Source organism: Lithobates pipiens, unplaced genomic scaffold (assembly GCF_037356315.1).
Source record: "Lithobates pipiens isolate NorthernLeopardFrog02 unplaced genomic scaffold, aLitPip1_a1.2 Scaffold_8, whole genome shotgun sequence".
Classification (NCBI taxonomy): Eukaryota; Metazoa; Chordata; class Amphibia; order Anura; family Ranidae; genus Lithobates; species Lithobates pipiens.
In genome coordinates, this window is record NW_027507903.1 from 233378643 (window position 1) to 233405201 (window position 26559).

General features: G+C 38.2%; 1 protein-coding gene across 1 annotated transcript in view; it reads right to left on the bottom strand.

Moving 5' to 3' along the window:
* The window catches only part of NAV3 (neuron navigator 3), an 873011-nt gene that overhangs the window by 668713 nt on the left and 177739 nt on the right, over positions 1-26559 (bottom strand). Inside the window, exon 2 of the mRNA XM_077474065.1 lies at positions 17362-17759. Within this exon, the coding sequence (XP_077330191.1) occupies positions 17362-17433 (72 nt within the window). The 5' untranslated portion in view covers positions 17434-17759. The remainder of the gene's footprint in view (positions 1-17361; positions 17760-26559) is intronic.

The window sequence follows — 26559 nt, forward strand, 5'->3', positions numbered from 1 at the left end:
TGCGTACACATGATCGGAATTTCCATCGGAAAAATCTTGGATGGTTTTTCTGATGGAATTCCGCTCAAGCTTGGCTTGCATTACACACGGTCACACAAAAGTTCTCTGAGCTTTCGACCGCCAAGAACGCGGTGATGTAAAACACTACGACGAGCCGAGAAAATTAAGTTCAATGCTTCAGAGCATGTGTCAAATTGTTTACGAGCATGCGTAGGAATTTTGCACATCAGAATTGGTACAAACTATTGGAATTTCCGATCTGAACTTTTTCCGACCGAAAAATTGAGAACCTGCTCTCAATCTTGATGGAGATTGGAGCATACACATGTTTGGAATTTCCGACCAAAAGCTTCTGATCGGGTGTGTACGGGGCATTAGAATGTCTGTTAGAATTCTACTACCAACTATATACTTGATGGGGATTTTTCCACTACATTCTGTCCTGACTAAAGGGAGTAAGGGGATTTCTCCCCAACTGGCAAACAAGATATTTGGGGGGGCACCCCACTCCCTCATCAATGCCCCTCATTAGTGTCCACCTGTGTCATGGGTGTTCTCCCATATAGAGGAGTGTATTGCTCCCATGGTTCAGAGAAGCAGGATCTCCCAGTCTAAGCCCTTGTACACACGGTCGGACATTCCGACAACCAAATCCATTGGATTTTGTCCAACGGATTCTGTCCGAAACTGTTGCATACACACGGTCGGACAAAGTTGTCGGAAAATCTGATCGTACGTAAAGTGATGACGTAATTTTGTTACGACGGGACTACGTTCAGGCTAGTAGCCAATAGTTTTGGTCTAGGAATTTGATCTAAGCATGCGTGGCACTTTGTCCGATCGGAATTCTCTACACACAATCGGATCATGTTGTCGGAAAATTTTATAGCCCTGCTCTAAAACTTTGTTGGTCGTATATTCCGACAGAAACAGTCTGATGAAGCCCACACACAGTCAGATTATCCGACAACACGGTCCGTCGGAATGTCCGACCTTGTGTACAAGGGCTATGGATAGTGTAGGACCCACTAATCATGGAGTACTTCATCGCAGTAAGTGGGCTTAAGCAGCATATAGCAATATGGTGTGACCAAATCCCCATATTTTTTGATAATGTTTTTTGAAAATGTCTAGGTGTTTTAAATAAGCCTTGCAGGAGGTAAATGTCTTTTTTGCATGTGTGCGCTGTAATATATTGTTCTGTTCTCCCCAACTGGGACACAGACAGAAGTGAAAACACAAAGTCCTTGCAACACATTGGGAGTTATTTACAAAAGGCAAATCTACTTTGCACTGCAAGTGCACTTGAAAAGTGCACTGAAAGTACACTTGGAAGTGCAGTCGCTCTAAATCTAAGGGGTAGATCTGAAATGAGTGGAAGCTCTGCTGATTTTATCATGCAATCACATGCAAGCTAAAATGCTGTTTATTCTCCTTGCATGTCCCCCTCGGATCTATAGCAACTTTACTTCCAAGTGCACTTTCAGTGTGCTTTCAAGTGCACTTGAAGTGCAAAATGGATTTTCCTTTAGTAAATAACCCCAATTGCTGCACATTGTTATCTTTGGACTGCTATAATAAATAGTAATGGACACCTAAACCCTTGGTGTGGTACTCTTGTAATCCCTGCAGCCTCCTGTATAAACCTGTGGTTTCTGGAGGCTTCTCCATGGTAAAGAGCTGCCCAACAAGAGTCTGTACTCTTCACACTGAGAAACAAAACCCATTTTGTATCCAGCAGCTCCAACCTACATATTTCAAAGCAAGAGCTTTACAAATTCTAGGCTAAAATTCCTGGACATTGTTTGGTGGAATACCAGTACATCAACATGGTTGCATAGCTGAAGTTGGACTTGTACTTTATATTTTGATTTAGCCCCAGTTGATAGGTGGCAAGGCTCATACACGGGAATTTGTTACAAGTGTTTGGAACAATATAAATATTGATGGAATACATATTACATTGTAGAATGAAGTCATTTTTTCTTTGATTCTGTTGTTAATGTTTTACTATTCAAATGTTTTACTATTCATTTAATGCAGCTTTGTGCTAGCTTCTGCATTTTTAAGAGGTTCCTTGCTGTACTTTTCTGCTTTTAAAAGCTTTCTGATTTTGCTTACATAAATAAGAAAAATCAACTGTATAACAACATCAAAATAAAACTACAAAACAGGTAAATATGAAATACACATAGATATCTTCTTTTTATCTCTTGCAAACAGAAGGTGGTATGCTTTAAACAAAAGCAGCAGTTTTCTCTAGTCTAAACCAGCCCTCTAAGTTTTACGCAGCTTATAGACAGGATATCTCTAAACATGCATGCAATGCTGGACTTTCTTAAAGAAAACCCAGCATGTTTGAAAACATGCAAAATACAAGTTGCTGGGAATATGCACTTGCAATATACTGTATCTCTCTGATGTTTTAAGCATTTACATAATAAAGAGAACCATGTATGCTTAGCCTTATTCAAGAATGTCAATATTAATATATTATTAGGTCCTAAAATATTATAATGGTGCATGCTTTACTCTTGAAAGCTTTATTTATGTTTCTTGTTTATCTTTGTTTTGTTTTTTTTTGTCCTGAGTCTCTAGCTTCATCCAGAGTGGTTTGAACCCTGTAGTTGCTACCCTGTCAACTGTGCTAAGCAGCAAACATCGGATGTGACAGTTAGGCTGCATTCACACCTGAGCGTTTGAAAGTCGCGCGCTTTACTGCGTTTTTTGTTGCATTTTTTGCCACGATTTTGACGCAATTTTGTACAGGTCACCAATGTAAAAAGCAGAAAAACACTGGTAATCTGCCCCAAAGAAGCTCATGTTCTTTTTTGAGCTTAAGGCGTTTTTCAGGCATTTTGTTTTAGGTGACAAAAGGATCAGATGTGACCAGGTGACATTAAAATGAACAGGATTTTGCTTGTTGGGCATTTTTCGGGCATTTTTTCAGACATTTTACGAGCGTTTTATGAGCTGAAAACGCTCAGGTGTGAATGCAGCCTAAAGCTGCTTTTTATTTCACCACGTGGGACAGTCAGGAAATCCTACATGAGCAACATGCTGTTTTCCATCTATTGCACTGACAATGTACCCTAGCCTGGGTTCACACTAGCTCGATCTCAGAGATTGCATGTGATTCGCAACCGCACTGCAGGTGCCGATCACATGCGATCTCTGAGCAATGCAAGTTCAGCCATACAGTTCATACAGTTCAATGGTTGAACTTGCATTGGATTCACACAGAAAATAGTGCAGGGACTTGTTTTTTCCTGCACTGGAATCCGAACGCATGGGTGTTCTCACATATGTGATCCGATTCCTGTGCGAGTTCATGGTTCACACTGCGATCTGTGAAATAAACTGGGGGTGTCAACCCACAGCGGTTTGCACAAGGCAGGATGAACTGCCTGCGAGAGAGGAGCGATGCGGGAACCGGCATTGGAATCGAGCTGGTTCCCGCATTGCACTAGTGTGAACCTAGGGTAAATGTTTGATTATGCATTAATAGAGTACTAATTTATTGATATGTGTCTGTGAGTTATGCCGCGTGCACTCAACCACTTTTCCCGTCTAGCGCCCGAATAGCTTCCGTCTTGTACTTGCTTCAGAGTATCCATTGGAACAGCATACAGAAGAGCGGTTTTCCCATTAGGGATGCAATTCATCCAACCACACCAGGTCGATTGCTCCGCGGTATGGTTCTGATGCTCACGTGCAAATTGTAAGCACTTTTGGCTGTGGATGTGGGCCAGCATGGGCTTTCCGACAGTCTGCGGCTACTCAAACCCATGCACAACAAACTGCGATGCACTGTGTATTCTGACACCTTTCTATCAGACCCAGCATTAACTTTGCAAGCAATTTGAGCTACAGTGGCTCTTCTATTAGATTGGACTATGTGCATCAATGAGCCTTGGCCAACCTGTAGCTGATTTACTGGTATTCTTTCTTTGAGCTATTTTTGGAAGGTCCTGACCACTGCAACATGTCCATCTCTAAATGTGCCTGAGGCCCCTATTACTATCGTTAATGCAGAGGTTTCCTCCTGTAGCTTCCACTGTAGACCTGTCAGTCAGACACCTTCTTTAGTTGCCCTTCCTCACCTTTCTGGCATTACCGCAGTTATGTATCTTCACAGGGTTGTCTGAGTTCCTTACACATGGTATTGGGAATGGTATTCTTCATTTTCACACTCCTAACTGTAGAGGGGTCCATTTCTTTCACAGATGACTGCATAATTCGTGTTGCTTAATCTTCCTCAGCCCTACCCCTCTCCCAGGGAACCACTTAAACTACAAGTTCAAAAAGGATCAGTCTGTACTGCTCCCTTCCATAGTAAGGACCTGGCACTTCTTTAGGGAGTCTGGGATATGAGCAAGTCATCAAAAGGTCACAAATGCTATTTGCTGGACTATGACCAGGGAAGAAATGAGTAAACCCGACTAGAGAGGATTTTTATAGTGGATGTATCCTCTTGCCTACTTCCTGAGACTGGTTCTAGTGAACCGTGTTCCTGAATTGTATAAAGATCTGCCTATTGGTCAATCTATCAACCTCAGCTGGACTTCAACTGGGGAAGCATGATCTTCACTTCTTAAAATTTTTAGGATCTTCCCCTTCTACAGACTGGTTTACTTACTTGCTATGCTAGTGTTGCGGGAATCATTTGTGACCTCTCCTATAGTCATAATATTATTTTGCAGATCTCCTTTTTTGATCATCCTTACTTTGAAATATGAAAGTTTTGCACAGGAGTGTCCCCCTTTTTTTCTTGTTAGGAAGTATCCAACAGGCTATAAACATGATTATCTTGCTACAGGGTAAATGTTGGGACAGAGTAAGTCTGTAGGCTTCCGTGGGTCCTGATTACTGGAAGATACATTTTCTTCTGTGAGTGAGCTATGGTCACCTGAGGAAGTTTACTTTTCCCCTTCCTACTTTCTATCAGGTGAATAATCCTAGTACAAATACCATGATTTCAACCCCACACTCCTTGGTGGAGGATTCTGTTCTTACAGGCATATCTTTTATAACTGGCTAGGAAGACTTGCAGTATGGTTACCACACCTCTCAAATGCCTATAGGTGTTGGTTCAATCCTAAAATTCTTGTATGCCAGTTTGAATCACAATAAATCGCCATCCCTGCCTATCTTTTCATACATATAACTGTTACTACTGTGCAGAGCTGAGACATAACTGAACAGCTTTGTGAGCTCTTCCTGTATACAATCATTGTGATCCTGTAAGATGTACCATTAGAAATCACCTCTTTAATAGATTTAAAATACCTTGGGATAGAAAGTAATATTCTGCCCTGAAGAAGAGGTAGTCTTTTCCCCCGAAATGCGCTGCCTAACCATGTTCTGAACTTTTATTAAACGATCACAAACTATACTCTCCATGCATTTCATTGATTATTGGGTACTCCTTCCTCTCCTACCCCCTCCATCTTTTCATGCAGGTGTTGTTGATTGCCCCACCCTCTACATAAGAAGCAACCAAGCACAGCACTCTTCGGTTTTTGTTAGCTAAGGGATTTTTTCATTTACATTTTATGCTATGAGGACTCCGACATCCATGGATATTAGAGAAACTAGTTGTCTGGCAGGTATTAGCCTGTTTCTTTTTCTTTTTTTTTTTAGACCCCCTCTCACTGAAGTCAATGGTCAGAAATATTCAACTTAACCTATGGTTGTTAACTGACTGGTTATTTCTCCCAAAATGTTCTATTTACCCAATTCCCTGATTGAGATACATGGATCCTTCTTGTAGCATTTTTCCCAAGAGTGAATTTTAACCATCCAGTTTGGAAGCACCAGGTTGATCCTTGATGCCCCCCCCCCCCCCATGTATTGTAGCAATTTTCAAACTGTTTGGCATTTTTTCATCTAGACTTCAAGTATTGATTCCTTCAAATACTCTTGCAGTGTGATCTCTACTTTGTTGGATTATTTAGTGGCTTTTAGCCCAGTCCTCATATGGACTTTTGAATGTCCCAACTGTTTAAGAATTTCTATAATTCCTGCATCCCTCAATGGCAGTAAGAGAAATCGGATAATTGTACTTGTCTACTGAGGCATAACGGTTGGAGGTGGGGTTATAAGAGGCTGGTTTAATGCTTTTTATTTGGCAGTGTACCAAGACAACCGTATAACCCAACTGCCTAAGAGTTTCTACAATTCCTGGGCCCTCAATGGACTTCAAGAAAAAAACAATTACAGTAAATACAAAAATCGTTTTGTCTTAAGTTATATGTTAATCAAAAACTAAAGTGTGCTAACTCTGTAGGACTCTGTAGGACTAGTGCACCTGAAAATTAAATAAGCTTGTTCCTAAGCTCATATCTACAAGTCAAGGAGAACTTTGTAGGTGAAAGAAATGTTAGATTGTTCCTTTAATGATTAATGCCTTTAAATATCATACACCAGTTCAGAATAGTAGGTTTAAAATATATTCCTTTAAAAAAAAAACTCTTACAAGCTTTTGACTTTAGATGATTAAAAACACATGCACATCATCAAATAAAATATTCATAGTGTAGAACATTTATCCCAGGGGTGTTAACAGACACTCCTAGGGCATGTGTCCTGGATTTCCCGCTTGGAGCTTCTAAACAGCAATTTCCAGCTTACTGCAGGCAGCTGATTTCACACTTGATGGTTCCTGAATAGTTCCTACTCACTTTACTTGGCATAACCAGCAATGTGGAACATGGAAGGGTTGATTTACTAAAATTGGAGAGTGCACAATCTGGTGCAGCTCTGCATGGTAGTCAATTAGCTTCTAACTTCAGCTTGTTCAATTTGACAAAAAAAAAAAAAATAGAAACTGTTTTCTACAGAGAGCTCCACCAGATTTTGCACTCTTTCTCTCAGTGACCACCAATAGTAGAGTATTCTTTTTCCAAGTGACCACAAATGCTAGGGCATTCTTCATTCCATTAGCCCCTAATATAAAGGATCAATTTTCCTTTTACCGACCACCAACATAAGGGGTAATTCATGACATGTTCCTAACCACTGTGTTATGTTACATTCTCCTTACTTCAGCACTCTGTACACTGTGCTATGTTACATACAGTAGTCTTGAATGCTGAACTCTGTATGCTGTGCTTTATGTTACAATTTATGAACACTGTATGTTACTCCTGATCATGGCATTTTACATGCACTTTTTTAATGTCACATATTTTTTGACTTCTGTTCTCCGTGTATTGAGCTCTCTGATACATACTTATGGCTTATATGTTGTATATTGCATACTTCTGACTTCTGCGTGCTGTACTCTATGTTGTAAGTTACAAATGCCTACACCCTACACTGTAAAGTACTTACCTTTGACCACTGTACATTATAGGCAATGTTGTGAATAACATACTTTTTCCACAATACTCTATAGACTGTGTTTTACATTACATGTATCTAACATCTACACTCTATAGTCTCTGTTGTACATTTATGATCCATGCACCCTCTAGTGCAGTAGTTCTCAACTCCTGTCTTCAGTCAGGTCCCACTAACAGGCCAGATTTTAAGTATTACCTTGGGGAGATGCAGACTAGAATACTGCAATCACTGAGCAGCAAATGATATCACCTGTTATTTCAGTTATCTTGCAAACCTGGCTTGTTAGCGGTTCGTGTGGACAGACGTTGAGAACTACTGCTCTATAGCTTGCTAGTTACACATTACTGACCATTGCACTTTGTACACTGAACTCCAGGTTTTTATACTTCTGGTCACTGCACTTTGTAAGCTATGTTGTACATTACATCATCTAACCAATGTATGCTACAAGTTATGTTACATACGCCTGACCATTGCGCTCTATAGATTGTGTTTTACATTACATTCATTTGACCACTGCAAATCTGTTTACTATGTTGTATATTACATAATCCTGTCTGCTGTACTCTCTAAACTGTGCTACATATTGTAACCAATATGTTTTTTGGTTGTTTAGTAGTCCCCAGGTATTTTTAAAACTAAACAAAGATTTTCTACATCTACATGCTGTCTACAGAAAAGCATATGTAATGGAAAATGTCTTATTTTTTTATTAAATGACCCTTTGGGGATTGTTTACTAAAGCTGGAGAGTGCAAAATCAGGCTCACTTCTGCATAGAAACCAATCAGCTTCCAGGTTTTATTTCCAAAGCTTGATTGAAGCTGAGGTTAGAAGCTGACTGGTTTCTCTGCAGAAGTGAGACTCATGTTGCATGCTCTAGGTTTAGTAAATAAACCCCTTTGGGTCATTTGTACCCGTGAGAGTCATTAATGAAGGCATATTTTGTAGGCACAAGGACTGCAGCCTATATTTGCAGTATTTACAGAAAATAGGCTTTAAACATGCCTTTTTAGGCCACCTCCACCACTCAGCATAATGCGGCCACAATCAATGATTGACATATCAAAACCCTATAATTTAACTTGGGTTAATGAAAACCCATACTTGCAGCCACAATTACAGTTTATTCTAAATGTCACCAACTACTAACAATTCATATATAAGTAAACATTTGATTACAAATTAGGGTCCATGACCAATGTTCAATTATCTATGAATATTAATCAAATCAGACTCTAACACACAATGCAATATTTAATATATTAGTTGGTTTTCTACATAATATTTTATATTGGTAATATATATATATATATATATATATATATATATATATATATATATATATATATATATATATATATATATATATATTATATAAATAAAAGTGCAACGCTTATACAAAAATAAACACATCAAAATAACTTACACAATGAGTAAATCACAATACAAGCACATCTGTATTTAAAAGCCCCACGTGCCGATAGTAGAAGCCAACAGTAAATGCTTTAGCGAGGTAAGCAGATAAAATTATAATGTCATCTCCACCTCCAGTTCGTAAACAATTTTGTAGCACCATGTGTCATCCACCAAACACTCTGAAGCTTACCAGAGAGTGTGTGACTCGTGCAAGTAAAGTCAAAAAGCGCTTGTTGCCCCCTTAGCAGTAAATCTTAATAGAACTTGGTTCACCGCATAGTGGTTTCCTCCTCCATGTCAGTCACAGTTAGGGCATAAGACACGAAAAAGAACCAAAACAGCACTTCCAACAATAAATACAGCAGGCATATTTGTTAAAATTGGCTAAAACTGCTTACATAAATGCTTGAATAAAATCCATATTATAACTACAAAATCCAGGAATCTCAGCAATGGGCATGCATGTGCATTGATGTCACGGCCTCAAGCTCCGACCAACGCGTTTCATCAGACATGACATAAGAGGCATTTTACTTTATTTGTTTAGGAGTGTCTGCATTATCATTTGGTGTGGAGAAAATGTAGCAATATACCGACTGCTGTTTAAACTGTCTTATTCTATTTTTAAAATAGAATCCAGGTGGTGGAACGCACACCAGCCAAACACAGCATGAGTGGGATGGCTGCTTCACAATCTACCTGGTATAACATGCAGCTTCCCTTCAGTGCTGAGGCAAGGCATTTTTTAAAATAAGAGGCCATTTGGCTTGCTGTTTTTACTTATTTTTTAAAATAAAACTCAATTATGCTATGGTTCTGCTTTTTTCCATGTTTTTCTAAGTAATCTTGCAATGGAGTGATTCCCCAGGTTTATCCCATAGGTGTCCACCAGCACAGGCGACAATACCTAAATCTGTCAAAGCTCCACCTGACCTGTCTTTTTAATTAAAGGGATCATGGTGGTTTGGTAAGTAGGCTACTTATCCTTATCCACCGGGTGTCATTTGTTTTCCATGATCATTTCCAGTGGTGGCGGTGTAAAGACCTAAATTGCTTTAAATATTTTATAGACACTCTTGTTATTTAACCCATTTGGTCATGTGTCATCACTTCGCACTTTTTCTGGATTGTTTTGGAATAAGTTACCAGTGATATATATGTATTAAGCATTTTTTGCACTTTATTTTTCACATTATTTAAATATTGTGTACACATTTCTTATTTTCTTTAAGCGCGCTCTTATATTATAAAACCCATTTATTCTATTTTTAGTTAAATAAGTTGTTTTTCAACATGAATATACCTTTTAACAAACCAAAAAGCATTGATTTGTTTCTATATATAATTCCTAACTATACTGTTATTGCTATAACATAGAATTATTCATGAAGCAGCTCTGTCATGAGGAGGCAAAGCCCTGCTTCTCTGCTAAGATGACTACATCCACACAGAAACGCAATACAGAACAAGGCATGGTAAATAAGTATTAGGGAAAGATTAGCTGCAAGAAGCTTATGCTGGTGGCAAGTCCCTTGCCCTTTGCCTAGCTTTTTGAGCATTGTCAGTTCAATCGCCAAATCTAGCTTTCTAGAATCACGTTTTGCAGTGTCAATACAAAGAGGATAAGTCTACAAATGCAACTGGTTTAAACTGAGCTGGTTAGTTATTTCCTTGTTTTTAAGTCAAACATCATCTGAACCCAAATACACTATATTGTGAAAAGTATTGTGACACCGGCCTTTACACGCACATGAACTTTAATGGCATCCCAGTCTTAGTTCGTTGGGTTCAATACTGAGTTGGCCCAAGCCATGGGAATGTTTGACCATTCTTCCAGAAGCACATTTGTGTGCTCAGACACTGATGTGGACAAAAAGGCCTAGCTCGCAGTCTCCCCTCTATTTCATCCCGAAGGTGTTCTATCGGGTTGAGGCCAGGACTTTGTGCAAGTCAGTCAAGTTCTTTCACCCCAAAACTCACTCATGCACACTATATTGCCAAAAGTATTGGGACACCCCTCCAAATCATTTCGTGGAGGGGGGATTATGGTGTGGAGTTGTTTCTCCGGGGCTGGGCTTGGCCCATTAGTTCCAGTGAAGAGAAATCTTAAGGTGTCAGCCTGTCACCAAGACACTTTGAACAATTTCATGCTTCCAACTTTATGGGCACAGTTAGGGGATGGCCCCTTCCTGTTCCAACATGACTACACACTAGTGCACAAAGCAAGGTCCATAAAGACATTGATGAGTGAGCTTCAGGTGGAGGAACTTGACTGGCCTGCACAGAGTTCTGACCTCAACCCGATAGAACACCTTTGGGATGAAGCAGAGCGGAGACCGCAAGCCAGGCCTTCTTGTCCACATCAGTGCCTACCCTCACAAATGCACTTCTGGAAGAATGGTCAAACATTCCCATAGACACACTCCCAAACCTTGTGGACAGCCTTCCCAGAAAAGTTGAAGCTGTTCTAGTTGCAAACGGTGGGCCAACCCAATATTGAACCCCACGGACTAGGACTGGGATGCCATTAAAGTTCATGTGCGTGTAAAGGCAGATGTCCTAATACTTTTGACAATATAGTATACATTGTTGCACATGTTCCTCTAATATCAAAACCTTTTTAATATGTCATGTTTTCAGTTAAAAAAAAACAGTAAAGTTTATTCACACCCACTTCCTATCCTAATGTGACAATGGTTACCCTTTATTAGACTACAAGCGGTCATACCAATGCACAGGGCAAACATTACAGTAAAACTACGATGTTCAACTTCTGCTGGAGGGTGCAAACATCTACTGGAAGTTTTCACAAAGAAGCTGACTTTAAAGCTGAGAATCCTCACATAATACATTTCTATAACTATCTACTTCTAAGTAAAGTTAATATTTACACAATCTATTGTTTGAAGATACTTAGTTCCTTTAGTGAAATCAGTCTGAAATAGCCTAGGAGAGAAATAGGAGAGAAACCAAGTTCAAAATGAAGTGAACTTATATTTGCAAAAAAAAAAAAAATATATAATATCATTTTCTTTTATTTACAGTGCTCTTCAAAATTTGAGTTTTATTTTAATTTAGGCTCATAAACTACATTAGAAAATGAAATGAGAAATATAACTAAAATATGAAACTAAGTTGCAGATACTTTACCATGTAAGTCGTAACATAAAAAGGCAATAAATAAGACAAAAGGAAAACATACAAAGGGGTTAGAAAAGTAGGCCAAGATCAAGTGCTCTAAAAAAATATCTCCAGGAAGCCTAAAGGTAAAGAAGTTTAACTGTAGAGTTGCCTGCATCATACTGTATTATTACTACATAGACAGGTTTCAAAGCAATCACATCATGAATGTCATTACAAATGTTCTTCGGCTTTTCTGTCACAGTCTAAAAATTATTTTAAGAGTATTACAAACATGTAACTTCATGTATTAAGGCTTTTGCAATTATATCACATATAAAAGTAATTAATGCTACTATTTGATTATGTTCTTTTTTTTTAACAGAGCTTACAATGGATTACAAAGTGTATGAATTAGTATATACACAGAAAACCTTACTACTGGGCACTCCAATCATATGCGAGTCATAGGTACGTCATTAAGCAATGATATGTAAATATATATAACATAAGTAATCCTACAACATACCATAGACTGTCTAAGTAATACAGTGCTGGTCTATGCCAATACAATGGCATTACTAGTGTAAAAATGAAGACCCAGCGGGCCCCAATAGGACATCTCTCCGGTTCCACCAATCAAAATACCCACCTAAAACTAAAACTAAAACAACCAATAAGCTCACCGAGCAAAAACACAGTTTTTTTAGCCTTGAAAAAACCCTAAACACATAAAAAAGTAAAAAAGCAAAATCATTATTTATTAAGGGTGAATAACGAGACAGCTACATATAGCTATCACCCCGATTCATCTAAATACCATGTCCCCTTTCAAAAATATATATTTTTTTTCAATCCTCGCAACTTAATCTCCTATCTATACCTCTCAGCGTGTACGGATAGGGGCCATTCTAATTAGTTGGCACTGTCACATGGACGGCGCTGGTCAATCAGACTCCACCTAGCCCGTCCTGTTCCTGCTGGAGGAGAGGAGAGAAAACCAGGAGAATTTCAAATCCCGGGACTGGTAAAGTGATGCCCTGGTGTGCCACAGTAGGGGATCACGAGACTTCAGTATAGCAGGACCAGGGGGGATGAGGTGGAGGCCCAGTGTAAATTCACCCTACAGATTTTCTGTAAACGTGAACTTACCCTTTAGAGATATTTTAGTTGTCATGTTGGTTTAATTTTGCAATCCCCTGGTGGTTTACACTGTTGGAGCGCTCTTTTAATTAAGATATAACTAGGGTATTTTCCTAGGGATAATTAAAAATTGCCTTAATATAGTCCTTAATATGAATGTGCAGGTACAAAGCACTGAACAAGACACACAGGGATTCTATTAGTTATAGGAAATGAGGCCGCTCACTTTCCAAATACATTTTTCTTTAGCGTAGTGAATGTGGTGAAAATTCACTTTGCAAAGCATACCTCATCACATGCAAGGAAAACAAGAAGAAGAAAAAAACCTGTAAGTTTCTTTCAACAAAAGCATTTATGGGCAGTGGTGTATACTTCAGTAATTCATGGATTATAAATAGAATGATAGCACCTTGTTACTTCTTTTTAGTCAGTTCTTGGTACACTTGGTGACTTATAATTAGTCTAAAATCTAGTACACATGGGCCAAATGACAGGCGCAGTTTAATAGAAACCATCTGACGTTCGGCATATGTCTATTGCAGCCAGTCCAGCAGAAGCCGGGCGTTCAAAGGGGCATGACTGAAAAAGGTCTGTCGATCAGCTGAATGTCTGATCGCTGTCTGGAGTGTTCCCTGTCAGAACACAATAGCACAGCAGGGGAGATCACTGTACTAAAATTGCATAGATGGTACAGCGGCTCCTCCTGAGCGGTCAATTTTTTTTTGTACAGCCTTGCCGGGTTGAACGAAAAAAAAAACTAGTTGTGTGTACCAGGCTTAACCACTTAAGCCCTAATTTGCAGCCAAAGGACCAGGCCCCTTTTTGCGATTCATCACTGCGTTGTTTTAACTGACAATTGTGCGGCCGTGCAACGTGACTCCCAAATAAAATTGGCGTCCTTTTTTTCCCATAAATAGAGCTTTCTTTTGGTGGTATTTGATCACCTCTGCGGTTTTAAATTTTTTGCGCTATAAACAAAAATAGAGCCACAATTTTGAAAAAAATGCAATATATTTTACTTTTTGCTATAATAAATATCCCCAAAAAATATATAAAAAAATATTTTTTTTCTTCAGTTTAGGCTGATACGTATTCTTCTACATATTTTTGGTAAAAAAAAAAATTACAATTAGCGATTATTTATTGGTTTGCACAAAAGTTCTAGCGTTTACAAAATAGGGGATAGTTTTATAGCATATTTTTTTTTTACTAGTAATGGCGGCGATCAGCGATTTTTATTGTGACTGCTACATTATGGCGGACACATCGGATATTTTTAACACATTTTTGGGACCATTATCATTTATACAGCAATCAGTGCTATATAAATGCACTGATTCCTGTGTAAATGACACCGGCAATGAAGGAGTTAACCACTAGGGGACGGGGAGGGGTTAAGTGTGACATGTGTGCTTTTTTTACTGTTGGGGGCGTGGCTTGGCATGTGACGTCACTGATCATGTTTCCCTATAACAGGGAACAGACGATTGGTGACAGTCACACTAGGAAGCACAAGGAGAGGTTTGTTTACACTTACCTCTCCTTGTTCTTCAGCTCTGTGACCCAATCGCGGGACACCAGCGGCGATCAGGTCCGCCGGTCCAGCGGCCATGGTCACGGAGCTCAGGACCGGGTCGCGAGCATGCCCGCGACGCCGTGCGTGCGACCCACGGCTGGGTACTTAAAGAGCCATGTACAGGTACGTGATTGTGCCCAGCTGTGCCATTCTGCTGAGTAAATGTGCAGGAGGCGGTCCTTAAGCGGTTAAGGCTCTGTTCACACCTATGCAGGTGCTATAGTGCAAGCACATTTTTGCACAATTTCACACAATTTTGAATGCATCTGCAAAAAAGAAGCACATTTGTGTGCAGCATGTGATTGCATGCATTTTTGAACCTAGTCTAAGATATTGCAGGAAAGTGGGTTTATGACAAAGTGAGTTTGCTAGCCCCCCGAACCTCATTGGATGTATTAAAAAAACAAACAGCATAAAGGCCTTGAAACAAACATTACAGTCTTTTATTGATGTAAAAAATGTATTCAACCCAAAACCAATAATGTATTATATTGTTGCTGACCAATCATCAGAAGATATGGTGGCTGCATCAGTTTTCTTTGGCTTTTTCCCTCTGTTTTTACCTAGTGATCTGGCCAGTAACACACCGCCTGTATTAGTGAGACACAACTCTGGAGGAATGAGAATAGGAGGAACAGCAGAACAGCATTGTCAATCTGCGAGGGGGGGGTTAAATGTATAAGCAGATTTAGAACCACTAACAAATTGAAGCCAAACTCCAGCTCACACTTTATGATCATTTACAACACACAGGGGTTCAGTTACTAAAACTGGGGCACTCAGAATCTGTGAATGGTAGCCATTCAGCTTAAAACATCAGTTTGTTCAATTATGCTTTGACAATAAAAACTGGAAGCTGATTGGTTTCCATGCAGAGCTGCACCATGTTTTACACTCTCCAGTTTTAGTAAATCAACCTCACAGTTTCTTTTTTTGGATAAAGGTTTTACATGAATAAATAATATTTTAATCACCCCTGCCAATGTTAAATGGTTTGTCTCATTCATGTAAAATGATACATTCTGCTGGAGAGTTTGTGCTGTGAAAAACATCAGACTTGCTGGCTGGATTACCAGATAAAAAAAAAAGATAAAAAGCCTGAAAAAGAAAACAAATGCAGCCATCCCATCTAAGAATCGGTAAGCTGCAATATAATAAATGTTTGCTTTTGGGTTTAACACTGCTTTAAGGACCTATGCAAACAATCTCCAAATTCCAGCTGTAAATTTGATCCATCAAACATTTTATTTTCATTCCCACTATTATCAGCTTAAAAAAAAAGTGGAAAGCTTTCAGCTGCCTTTGCCTGCAATATGCCCCACTAACACTTGGTTGCAGATCTAAAAAAAAAAAAATTTGACAGGAGATCATAAATACCAAAAAGCCTCAAAATATCTACCTGAATATAAGTTAAAATAATAAACAGAAAATCGAGTTTTCCAGCGATGGTTTCAATCACATCATAGTTTAACAAGAAGATATGGTAGCTTTACAAATGACAGCCATAATCTTGCTGAAGGTTAAGTCGTGATATGAACATCCCCGGTTTGAAATCCCTATGATCTATATCATAAGTACCTATCTATAAGTATCGGATACATCATAGACACCAATACTCTCATTGGAAATACATAGAAGGAAACAAATAGTCTACCAGTTATACACAAATTCATTTAAACCAAGAAGATCTATATTTTTAAGAGAGACAGAAAACTTGCCAGCAAGACCAGACATCTATATTAACATGTCAGCCTTGTTGCAAAGTGCTAATTTCATATACAAACGAATGTATATTATATCAAATCCAAATACTGCCTGTTTGAAGAATAAATGCACAAAAGCTATAAAGCAGTTTTTACAGATAAATAAGTGTAACATTTTAATAACAAGCAAATAACTATTAACTTTTTTTTTAAAATAGTGACATTCGTAAAAGTTATTCTATCTGTAATGCATTGTCCCTTTCTATTAAAGTGTTATTAATTATTTATTGGATTATGCAGATGGGAAAATGTTCTCCATAGCGATTATGAATAGCTAATTACTAATGCATGCTGTATTGTGCTGAACAAAGCAATAACACTCTTATTGTTGTTGACCAGTCCTTATTTAACCTCAAGCATAGTTATCCAAACTTTAATAGAGGAGCTTAAATAAAATCTGTATATCAGTGTACTGATTTTTAAAAGGTTTGCCATCCCAGTGAGCCTACAACTACTTCAAACAGCTACTCAAGTTTGAGAAAAATGTCTGGGAGGACATGAGGGACATGAACTGAGGGACGTGCGGTTGGTAATTTTTTTGTAAATTAGTATACACTTTTATCATGAATAGGAATCAAAGACATAGCAGTATAACATACTAATAATGTGATAGTCTGCAATGAAATGAAGAATTACTTAGCAATCTGGTTTGAGTAGCTAAATTATATATCTGTCCCTCTTTTAGACTCATAATATGGCAATAGTGATTAACTGCCTATGAGGTAATTTAATTAGGTTCCAAAAAAAATCCTGACCATGCTGTAGAAATAAAAAAAAAAAACACCATTGTGTAGAGTCTCAACCTTTTATAAAAGACTAAGATCAATGAGTATCCTTCACTTCCCAACCAACACCATCTTTCATTATATCCCTCATGAAAAGTATAGTGAGGAACTAATTATGACCAAAGATCTTAAGCTTATGGAAAGTTATAAGGAGCCCCATAGGTTTTACCATAGGTCACCCATGTTATCTGTGATATATACAGGCTTACCTTTTTCTGATCTTCAAGCTTATGACTAATTGGATTCTTCCCATGTTTGCTCATTTCCGAAGATAAATCCATCACATCTACTTCTGCCCTTTGGAGTGGAGACTGCTCAGCAAACTAATCCACGATTTGGGAGTAACAAACACACAGATGTGCGTTTTCTTCCATCACAATACTGCGCTGAACATTACTGAGTCCAGGAAATTGTTAACAAGTACATTTATCAAACCCAGGAAATAAACCTTGCAACTCGTTCTTGAAGCCTTCAGTATCAGCATATCGGTCTAAAACACAGACTCTGAATGAGACCTGTATCCATCTAGAACTTAAACTCCAGTTGCTATCTTCTGCATTCTTCACTCCCTTCCATTTTGGAGAAAATTTACATTTCTTCTATAAACCTGTCAAGATAAAAACATAGAAATTTAGTGCTATATCTTAACTCCAAGCATATATTGTACTGTATCCAATCAATCCACAGAAAAAGGACAGTAGTGAAATTTTAGAAATTCCATTCTTTTGGTTTATAGCTTTAGATATCTGATCATCTGACGTTGAGTTGAGTCAACTCCAGTTATATAAAAAATATTCAATCTGTATTCCAATCTTAATAAATGCATACCAAGTTTAAAAAATCTTCAGATTGCTTCAAAAAGTGGTCTGGAGCCGAGGAGGGGGTGACTTTTTAAAATGAAATTGTCCTCCAGTTAAATAGAAAATGTATTCCTTAATGCAGTGCAAAGTCTTACATAAACCATGATCTTCAAAACTTCTAATATAGTAAAGAATTTATTTGTGTATGAATGAATAGAGAAAGCAACTAATTTAACCTGAGGTTGCACAATTATTTTTTTTTATATATATATATAAAAACAACAGCATTTTTGTATAATGTAAGCAACATAATTAAGCTGTTTAATTCATAAAATCAAATCATAATTACAGATTTCAGTTAAAAAAATGGATTGCTTTTCGAACGCTTAAGGTTTTGGCTTAGGCCAGCCTTTTTGTGGGAGCAGCTTAATTCAATTACCTGACAAAAAAGTAGTTTACAAGAAACAACATAACTATAATTGAATGAACATCCTGATTCACCCTGCATGAAAATTACACTCTCTAAACATCCTGGGGGACAAAAGCAGAATAATAAAGCAAGAACATGTAGCCAGGGCTTTTACAAAGCAAAGTGCTTAACTCCAGTTTGCATTACTTATATATAAACTGACAACAATGAAATGTTATGCTGCCGAGACCTAAAGTACTACAAAAAAAAGAGAAGATACATGAACTCACAGACTATAAACTTCATTTTAATTTTATATACAGGTATATATATATATATATATATATTTCACTGTTTATTTTAAATTCGTATTTTACAAATGAGTATTTAATATAGAGTGCCCCAGGACACTACATTATGAGTCTAAAGGAAGCCTAGCAGAAACAGGTTACTCTCATCCACTTTTCCCAACTTGAACATTATTTTGCCTATGAACAGGGCAGGAAAAATGTACAAGAAAAAAAAAATATCTGAAAGAAGAAAATAAAATATCCCTATACAAAATAACCTGCATTTCCTTTATGTAGCCTGCTGTCATAGGTAACCTCTTGGGCAAAAGACATATAACGGTTGATGCTTTCCACGTAATACTGCTTCTGCAGAAGCACACACATTTACATATTACTTTGCTGGTAACTTTGATGTGTAGGTTACTGCATCTCATGCTCAAGACCCGAGTAAGCATTTTAAACAATACATTAATTCATGTTGCAATGTGCATGTTTTAATTGATACCATCCACATAAACACATTATTTTTTTTAGAGAAGGCTGGAAATTTGGAAAGTCTGTTTTAAATGTAAGTCAGCGTTGGAATTCAATTGTATAGCAAAGCAAAAGCACAATGCAGTGGGGTAGGATATTTGAAATTAAGAATTAAACTAGATGAAAATTTAAAGAGCTAGCAGCACATATATTGTTTGCAGATAACTCATAGAAGACACTTTTTTTTTTATCTGCTTAGGACTTAATGGTCAAAGTTTAACTCCAAATAAACAGCTTAATATACAGATGAAAAACACATAAAGGAGCTGTACAGTATTTGTATTTCTGTCCATCCAGTTCACAGATGTACAGAGCTCTGCCTCCCCATCCAATTTTCCAACATGCCCACTAAACTTCTGTCATTAGCCACACAATGATCGAAATTCAGAATGTCCCTGCTAAACCAGCCAGTGTGATCAGTGTATAGCCAGCTTAATTCTTTACCTGATGACTAGCTTGAAGTCATTCTAAAGCCTAAACATTTTTTGCCTTGAATTGAGTTTAGGCACGTATTTTGCCCCCCCATCATATTTATCTGAGCCCTCCTTCAATTCAGTGCTGGGCATGTCTCCTGCTCTTTCCCGTCACTTCTGTGTCTCATTGGCTTTGCTGGGGCACCAGAAGCCATTTGTTCCCAGTGCTGGCAATCAAAGCCAGTAATGGGGGGGGGGGCGGGGTTGAGCCCCACTGTCTGTGTCAATGGAACTCGTCAGCAAGCATGCTCAAGTGCCCCCATGAGAAGCAGCTTCCCGTGGGGGCACTGGACAGAGAGGAGGGGCCAGGGGTGCCAGCAGGGGACGCGAGAAGAAGAGGTGTTTGTTATTTAACAAAAAAAACTTTACAATCAATTTAAAGCCATGGTACAAACCATAATATTAATTTGCAATTTTTCATACTTACTTTTTGTTAACCCTGACTATAATAAATAAGAAAAGAAAATATATTGAAAAACACTAAATGTTCTATAAGGATTAAAAATCCTCACTATGGTGAGGATAAAAAAAATTTAGTACGTGCATTAAGTACTATTTGTGCTGAGTATTTTTTATTGTTTTATGCACACTTAGATCTATCATAATGCAGTCTAAGGTATCTGCCTGTACGTGTAAATTAGATCTCTAATAAACATACTTCATCTTCATTGCATTGTATAAATATTGTACGTATTCCCTTTGGCTTTCATGCTGCAAATTTCAAATTGTGAAGCAGACTCTTTTTTAATTAACATAATTAATTTAAACAAATGTAGAGCTGAACTAACATACTGCTGCCAACAAAAACATGGCAATATTTATGGAATATGTTTCCATGGTATTGCTATTACTGCAACACAGGTGTGAAAATTATACCTTTTACTCATTACTTAGTTTAAATAAAAAGTGTGTATTTTGTGGAGTTGGTACCTGCTATTTACATATGAATCACCATTTCAAACACACAAAAAAGTCTGCAGATTCACATCTGTAGTTTATCCTTTAGAAAATGTATAGTTATTAACTAATGGATTCCCATTAACAGGGCTTAAATGGATAGGAGACAGCAATCTCACATCATAAAAACAACATGACCATTACAGGATTGAAACATGTCCATACATGAGCAACTTAATGTGTTACTGTGAAATAGAATATATGTGTTTTACATTTTTCTCATTATTGGGTGTGTTATATCAACCCCACAAAAGCATATTATATTAGCTTTGACTAAATGTAACTACAGGATGTAAGGTATATCCAATATCTATATGAATCAAAAGAACTCCTATTAAAAAAAAAATGTAATTGACCTGTTGAAGCTAAAAAATTTAGCACCAGGTAATTCCTGGTTCCAAGGCTTTGGCATTTAATTCGGGCCACTGCCTGTAAAAGAGCTAGAAGAAGGCGCGGTGGCCCGGCAGAAGAAACGAAGAGGGGAACAAGACCCCCGAAGTCGGAAGAAGAGGGCGGCTGCGAGGAAGAAAGCCGGGTTCCTCTGCCAGTAAAAGAGCTAGAAGAAGATAGCGGAGGAGTCCGGCGAGAAGACCCCCGAAGACAGAAGACCCCCGCGTGTGTGGGCGAGTCCGTTCATTTCAAAAGTACGGCGGATAGTACGGCCGACTTAGTATGCCGTATTAGTCCGCTGAAAAAGTGCCGTGTGTGGGCAAGTAGCCCATTCGGAAAGTCCGACGGACAGTCGACTATGTGTGTACGCGGCATTAGACTGTAGAGAAGGGAAGGGAGTTGCTGGGGAAAATTGTAAACAATTACAGTTATTCTTTAATCCTTATATTTTTCTACGCAAAGCAATATTCTGTAGATTTCAACCCTTATCAAACAGCTTTGAATCGCAAATAGATTAAACAAAACCAATGCAACCTATATAATTATATCAACTTTGTTGGTAGGATGCCTTTTATATGTTCAATAATTCTTCTAATTAAAATTTTTGAAATTGCCAGAAAATGCCCTAATGCTCAATCTAACATCTGAATGAACCCTTTATTATTTCCCAAGGAGTTTGTTAGACTTACGCCTTTTTACAAGTTTACAAGCTACCGGAAACATGTAGACCATCCAATAGAAGTCCTTCTTGACTTTTTCTTAATTTCTTAGTTAAGATATTAGCAACATAGGCAGTGTATTATAGAGTGTATTAAAGAGCCAGTCAATGAAACATTTAAAATGTAACTGTGATTATTTTCTACGTGGGTTGTCCCATTCTTATGCCCACCAAATAGGGACATCAACCTGGGCGTAGAGGTGGTTTGACTACTGGACACCCATATATGAAGACCCTACATTCTCTATATTATACCTGGGGATTGTTTTCTGCCTGCCTAGTTTATATTGCCGTACCCAGTATGTATTTTGCTAGTTACTGCAATGAGGATTGTGTCTTTCCTTTTTCTTCTATATGCTTTGACCAAAATGTTGTGGGTCTCACTGGCCCTAAAGTATATCACTTATATATACAGGTATGCATTTGTTTGTCTTTTATGACTATGTTTGTACCTTTTGGTCCGTCATGGTTCATTTGTATCACAATATTTGAAAGACTGTTCTATTGTATCTCAATATTTGAAAAACTTAATAGAAAAAGAGATTAACGATAAAATGGAACTGTGAGCAAAATCAAAATTTACAAATATGATGCAGTCTGTCATTAGCATTAACACATTTCAAAGCCCTGATGAACAGGACCTCTTGAAACCCTTGACTTGTTGATTTTTCTACTTGTAGAACGAAAAATAGGGGTGCATTCAAATCACACAGCAGTGTTGTCACCCTGTGCACAGGGCAATCTCAGAGGGACATTTTAAATAGACGTTAAGTAAGTGTCAAACAGGTTAAAGCCCCACTCCAGATAACAGAACTTACAGAAGCATTTACAGAATTGAGGTTTTTTTTTTTTAGAAAAAAAAGGTTTAGCCATATGAAAAAAAAGGTAACAGTTTTCAGCACCCCTACCAGTGTTGACTGGTTTGTACCTCTGGGTGACAATGCTGCTGTGTTATTTGGGGTTCTACAAGTAGAAAAATCAGAGAACAGGTGAAACATTTGCTTGATAGTTTGGCCTATTAAAGCAATGGAGAACGATGGATCCACTGATGGGATCAACAGATAATAAACTATGTTACAGGGGGACAACACAATAACTGCTGTGTTAGTGCTATTACCTGTAAATATCCTATATGAATATTTTATTTTGCCTATAGTTACACTTTAACCTTATAAATGCTAACCATAATTAAACTCTAGTTAACACTTGTTTACCAAGGTTAGATGTCAAGAGCATAAGTACAGTCCCAAGCCAATGTCTGCACAAAAACACAGTTCAATGCCAAAACCTACAGATCTAATGCAAACAAGCATAGTGTAATGGACTTTATTTTGTGGCTATAGTGGTGCCTTTCTTTTTTCACAGTCTTTTTAGGGACAACCTTTATTTAAATAGATATATAACCATTCTAAATAAGGCCACATTCACATATGGGAGATTATTCTGCCTGTGATTACAAAATTTGTCAAAGCAAAGAAAGTATGGCACCCCAAATATGGAGCAATTTTGCAGCGATTGTTGTGCAACAAAACTTGTGATGATCGTGGCAAAACCAAAATGTGGTTCCTGAGCTTCTCTGGATTGATATTTGTGCATAAGGCAGTCAATTCAAGTAAATGGGCTACCCTTTATGCAACACACATTTCCACATGTGAATCGCATTGTTTGAAATGCTAGCGGGAACCTAAGAATGCATAACAAATAAAACTACAAGAATTAGAAATCTAAATAATTTTGTGTAGTAAGCAAAATATCGCTATCTATCCAGCTGCTTTTGTGCAGTGGCAGCATGAATTTCTAAAATCATTAAAACATTCTCAAGTCAAGCTCAGGGTATAACCACTCCACCTCAGGACTAATTAGAGGTAATTTAGTAATTATGGACCCGTAACAGGATGTCCCTATTAGTTTGTTGTTTCTTATGATTTTGAAATGGTCATCTTTTATCACAATACTTTCTTTCAGTGGTATTGCATTTAAATAATTATTTATGTTCAATGTATTTTGAAGTAAGAATATAAAAAAAATGTTCCTGTTTCAACCAGGAAAGATCCACACCCTCCATTCATGGATCATATTTTATTTCTAGAAGCTGTAGTAACAATTACTATGTGAGCCCTTGTACACACGGTCGGAAATTCCGACGGAATGTGTCCTATCGGACCGTGTTGTCGGATAATCTGACTGTGTGTGGTCTACATCGGACTGTTTCCGTCAGAGTATCCGACAGACCAAGTTTTCTAACTTGTCCGTAAAATTTTCAGACAAAATTCTCCGATCGGACATACTCCGATCATGTGTAGCCTACTCCACGCACGGATAATCTGACTGTGTTTGGTCTACATCGGACTGTTTCCGTCAGAGTATCCGACAGACCAAGTTTTCTAACTTGTCCGTAAAATTTTCAGACAAAATTCTCCGATCGGACATACTCCGATCATGTGTAGCCTACTCCACGCATGCTCAGATCAAATTCCTAGACCAAAGCTATTGGCTACTAGCCTGAACGTAGTCCCGTCGTAACTAAATAACGTCATCACGTTATGTACAATCGGATTTTCCGACAACTTTGTCCGACCGTGTTTATGCAACAGCTTCGGACAAAATCCGTCGGACAAAATCCAACGGATTTGGTTGTCAGAATGTCTGACCGTGTGTACAGGGGCTAAGACGGAGCTGGGCAGAAAGGGCAGGCATATTCAGCACTCTGTTGCAGCTCCCTTACTTTATTAACTCCACTGAACCAAAGGATTACAGCAGTAGGGGTAAGGAGGCATTGGAGGATAAGAATTCTGCCAAATGCAGGAGCACAAGAGACACATATCACTAAAGGTAAGCAATGTCCCATGTGCTTATTCTTTATTTATTCTTTATTTATTGTTATTTTTTAACCTAACTTAGGCTTTAATGAATGAGATTGAACTATTTTTTGTTTTACATTGTGTATTACATTATTTTTACACATTACCAAAGAAATGTCATGAAATAAACATTTCACATACATACATTCCCCAATGGTAGAAATGGTGAAGAAATTCAAATAGAAGGAAATACAATGTATTATTAAAAAGTTTTTGTTTTATTTTACTATATAGGATTGCAACAGAAGCAGGTTATTGTACAAGCCTGTGATCTGTGCCAAGAGGACTGAAATTCTTTTTCTCAGAATGATCCTTGTAACTTGCTGCTGCAGTGATCATTCAAAGAGGAGCCATTCCAATTGCTCCTATTTGCAGACTGGGGCCTTATCTGTTAGCATGACAGCTGGTGCCAGTGTGGGTGCAATGGAAGAGAAGCAGGGATCAGAATATATAAAGTCGCCATGATTACCACCTCTTCAATGATCCAGAGTCTGCAAGGGGTCCTTCGCTGGCATCTTCTCTTTCCTTCAGGATGCTGGTCTTCTACTATTTTGAATGGCCAGCACGGGATTAGGTAACTCCTGCGCATGTGCAGGAGTCAGTCTTCTCGGTAACCTTGACAGCAATGTAAACTGGGCTGCGCTTGTTTACATGCCACAGAAGACTGCATGTGGGCAGGTCTCTTCACTGCATGTCTCTTCTGTGATAAATAACCTGCCTGTTTCTTAGTTGTTTAATGTTGCCTTTGGTTCTACTTTAAGAGCTTAAAGATAAACTCCGGGCATAAAAACTTTCAATTGCATTGATAAGGTTGAATAAAGTCACTGGTCCATCAGTGTGTGTGTGCGTGTGTGTGTGTGTATGTTTCTATCACTACCATTTTCAATATTCCTCTACATTGTGTTTGCTACGTAACACATCTGAAAGTTTTTTTAATTTATGCAAACTCCCTACTGACACAACCAACTGTGGAGTTCCACATCCTTACTGCTCTAACAGTAAAGAACCCCTTAAGCCGTTTAAGATTGAGCCACTTTACATCCAATTTAATTGTGTGCTTCCGTGCCTTCTTTCAAAACTTAAGATTAATAGTTTTCTCCCAATGCTAAAGTCACCATGTAAAGATCTATATATGGCTATCATATCCCCTCTTAAGTGCCTCTTCTCCAGAGAGAAGATGTAAGTAACTGTAGTCCTTCCTCATAACTGAGGTTTTCCAGCCCTCTTATTTGTTGCCCTTCTCTGGACTCTCTCCAGGTCCAGTACATCCTCCCTGAGGATAGGTGACCGGAACTGGACTGAAAATTCAAGATGTGACCAAACCAGTGTGGTAAAATTATAGTTTTATCTCTTAAGTAAATACACTTTTTAATGCATGATAATAGTCTGCCAGCCTTGCATGCTGCAGCTTGGCACTGCATGCTATTGCTGAGTCTGTGATCTATTAGGACCCCCAGATCCTTTTCTATTTTTGATTCCCCCAGAGGTTCTACCCCTAGCAAGTAAATTACATGCCTACTTTTCACTCCCAAGTGCATGACTTTATATTTTTCAATAATAAACATCATCGGTCAATCTTCAATTTTATGAAGGTCTTCTTGTAAAGTTGCTATAGCCTGTTGTGAAGGTATTGCCCTGCTTAGCTTGGTATAATCAGAAAACACTCAAACTGAACTATTTTTTTCAACCCTTTATAAGGGGTAAAAAGTTAAACAGAATTGGTCCCAGGACAGAGCCCTGGGGCACCCCACTCATAACTCCAGGCCACGAAGGATATGAATACACTGAGAGCACCACATGCCTTTGCAGGCCCAGTTATTACCTTGTAAAAGTAGCAGTGACATCATCACGGCATTGTTCTTAAACTCTGCAGAGATCAGAGCTGTGGGAATAATCCAGCAGGTCCACCCACTAAGAGGGTGCCAATACAAGACCAGCCTCCCTGCATATGACTCTCAAGGAGAGAGAGCTGCAG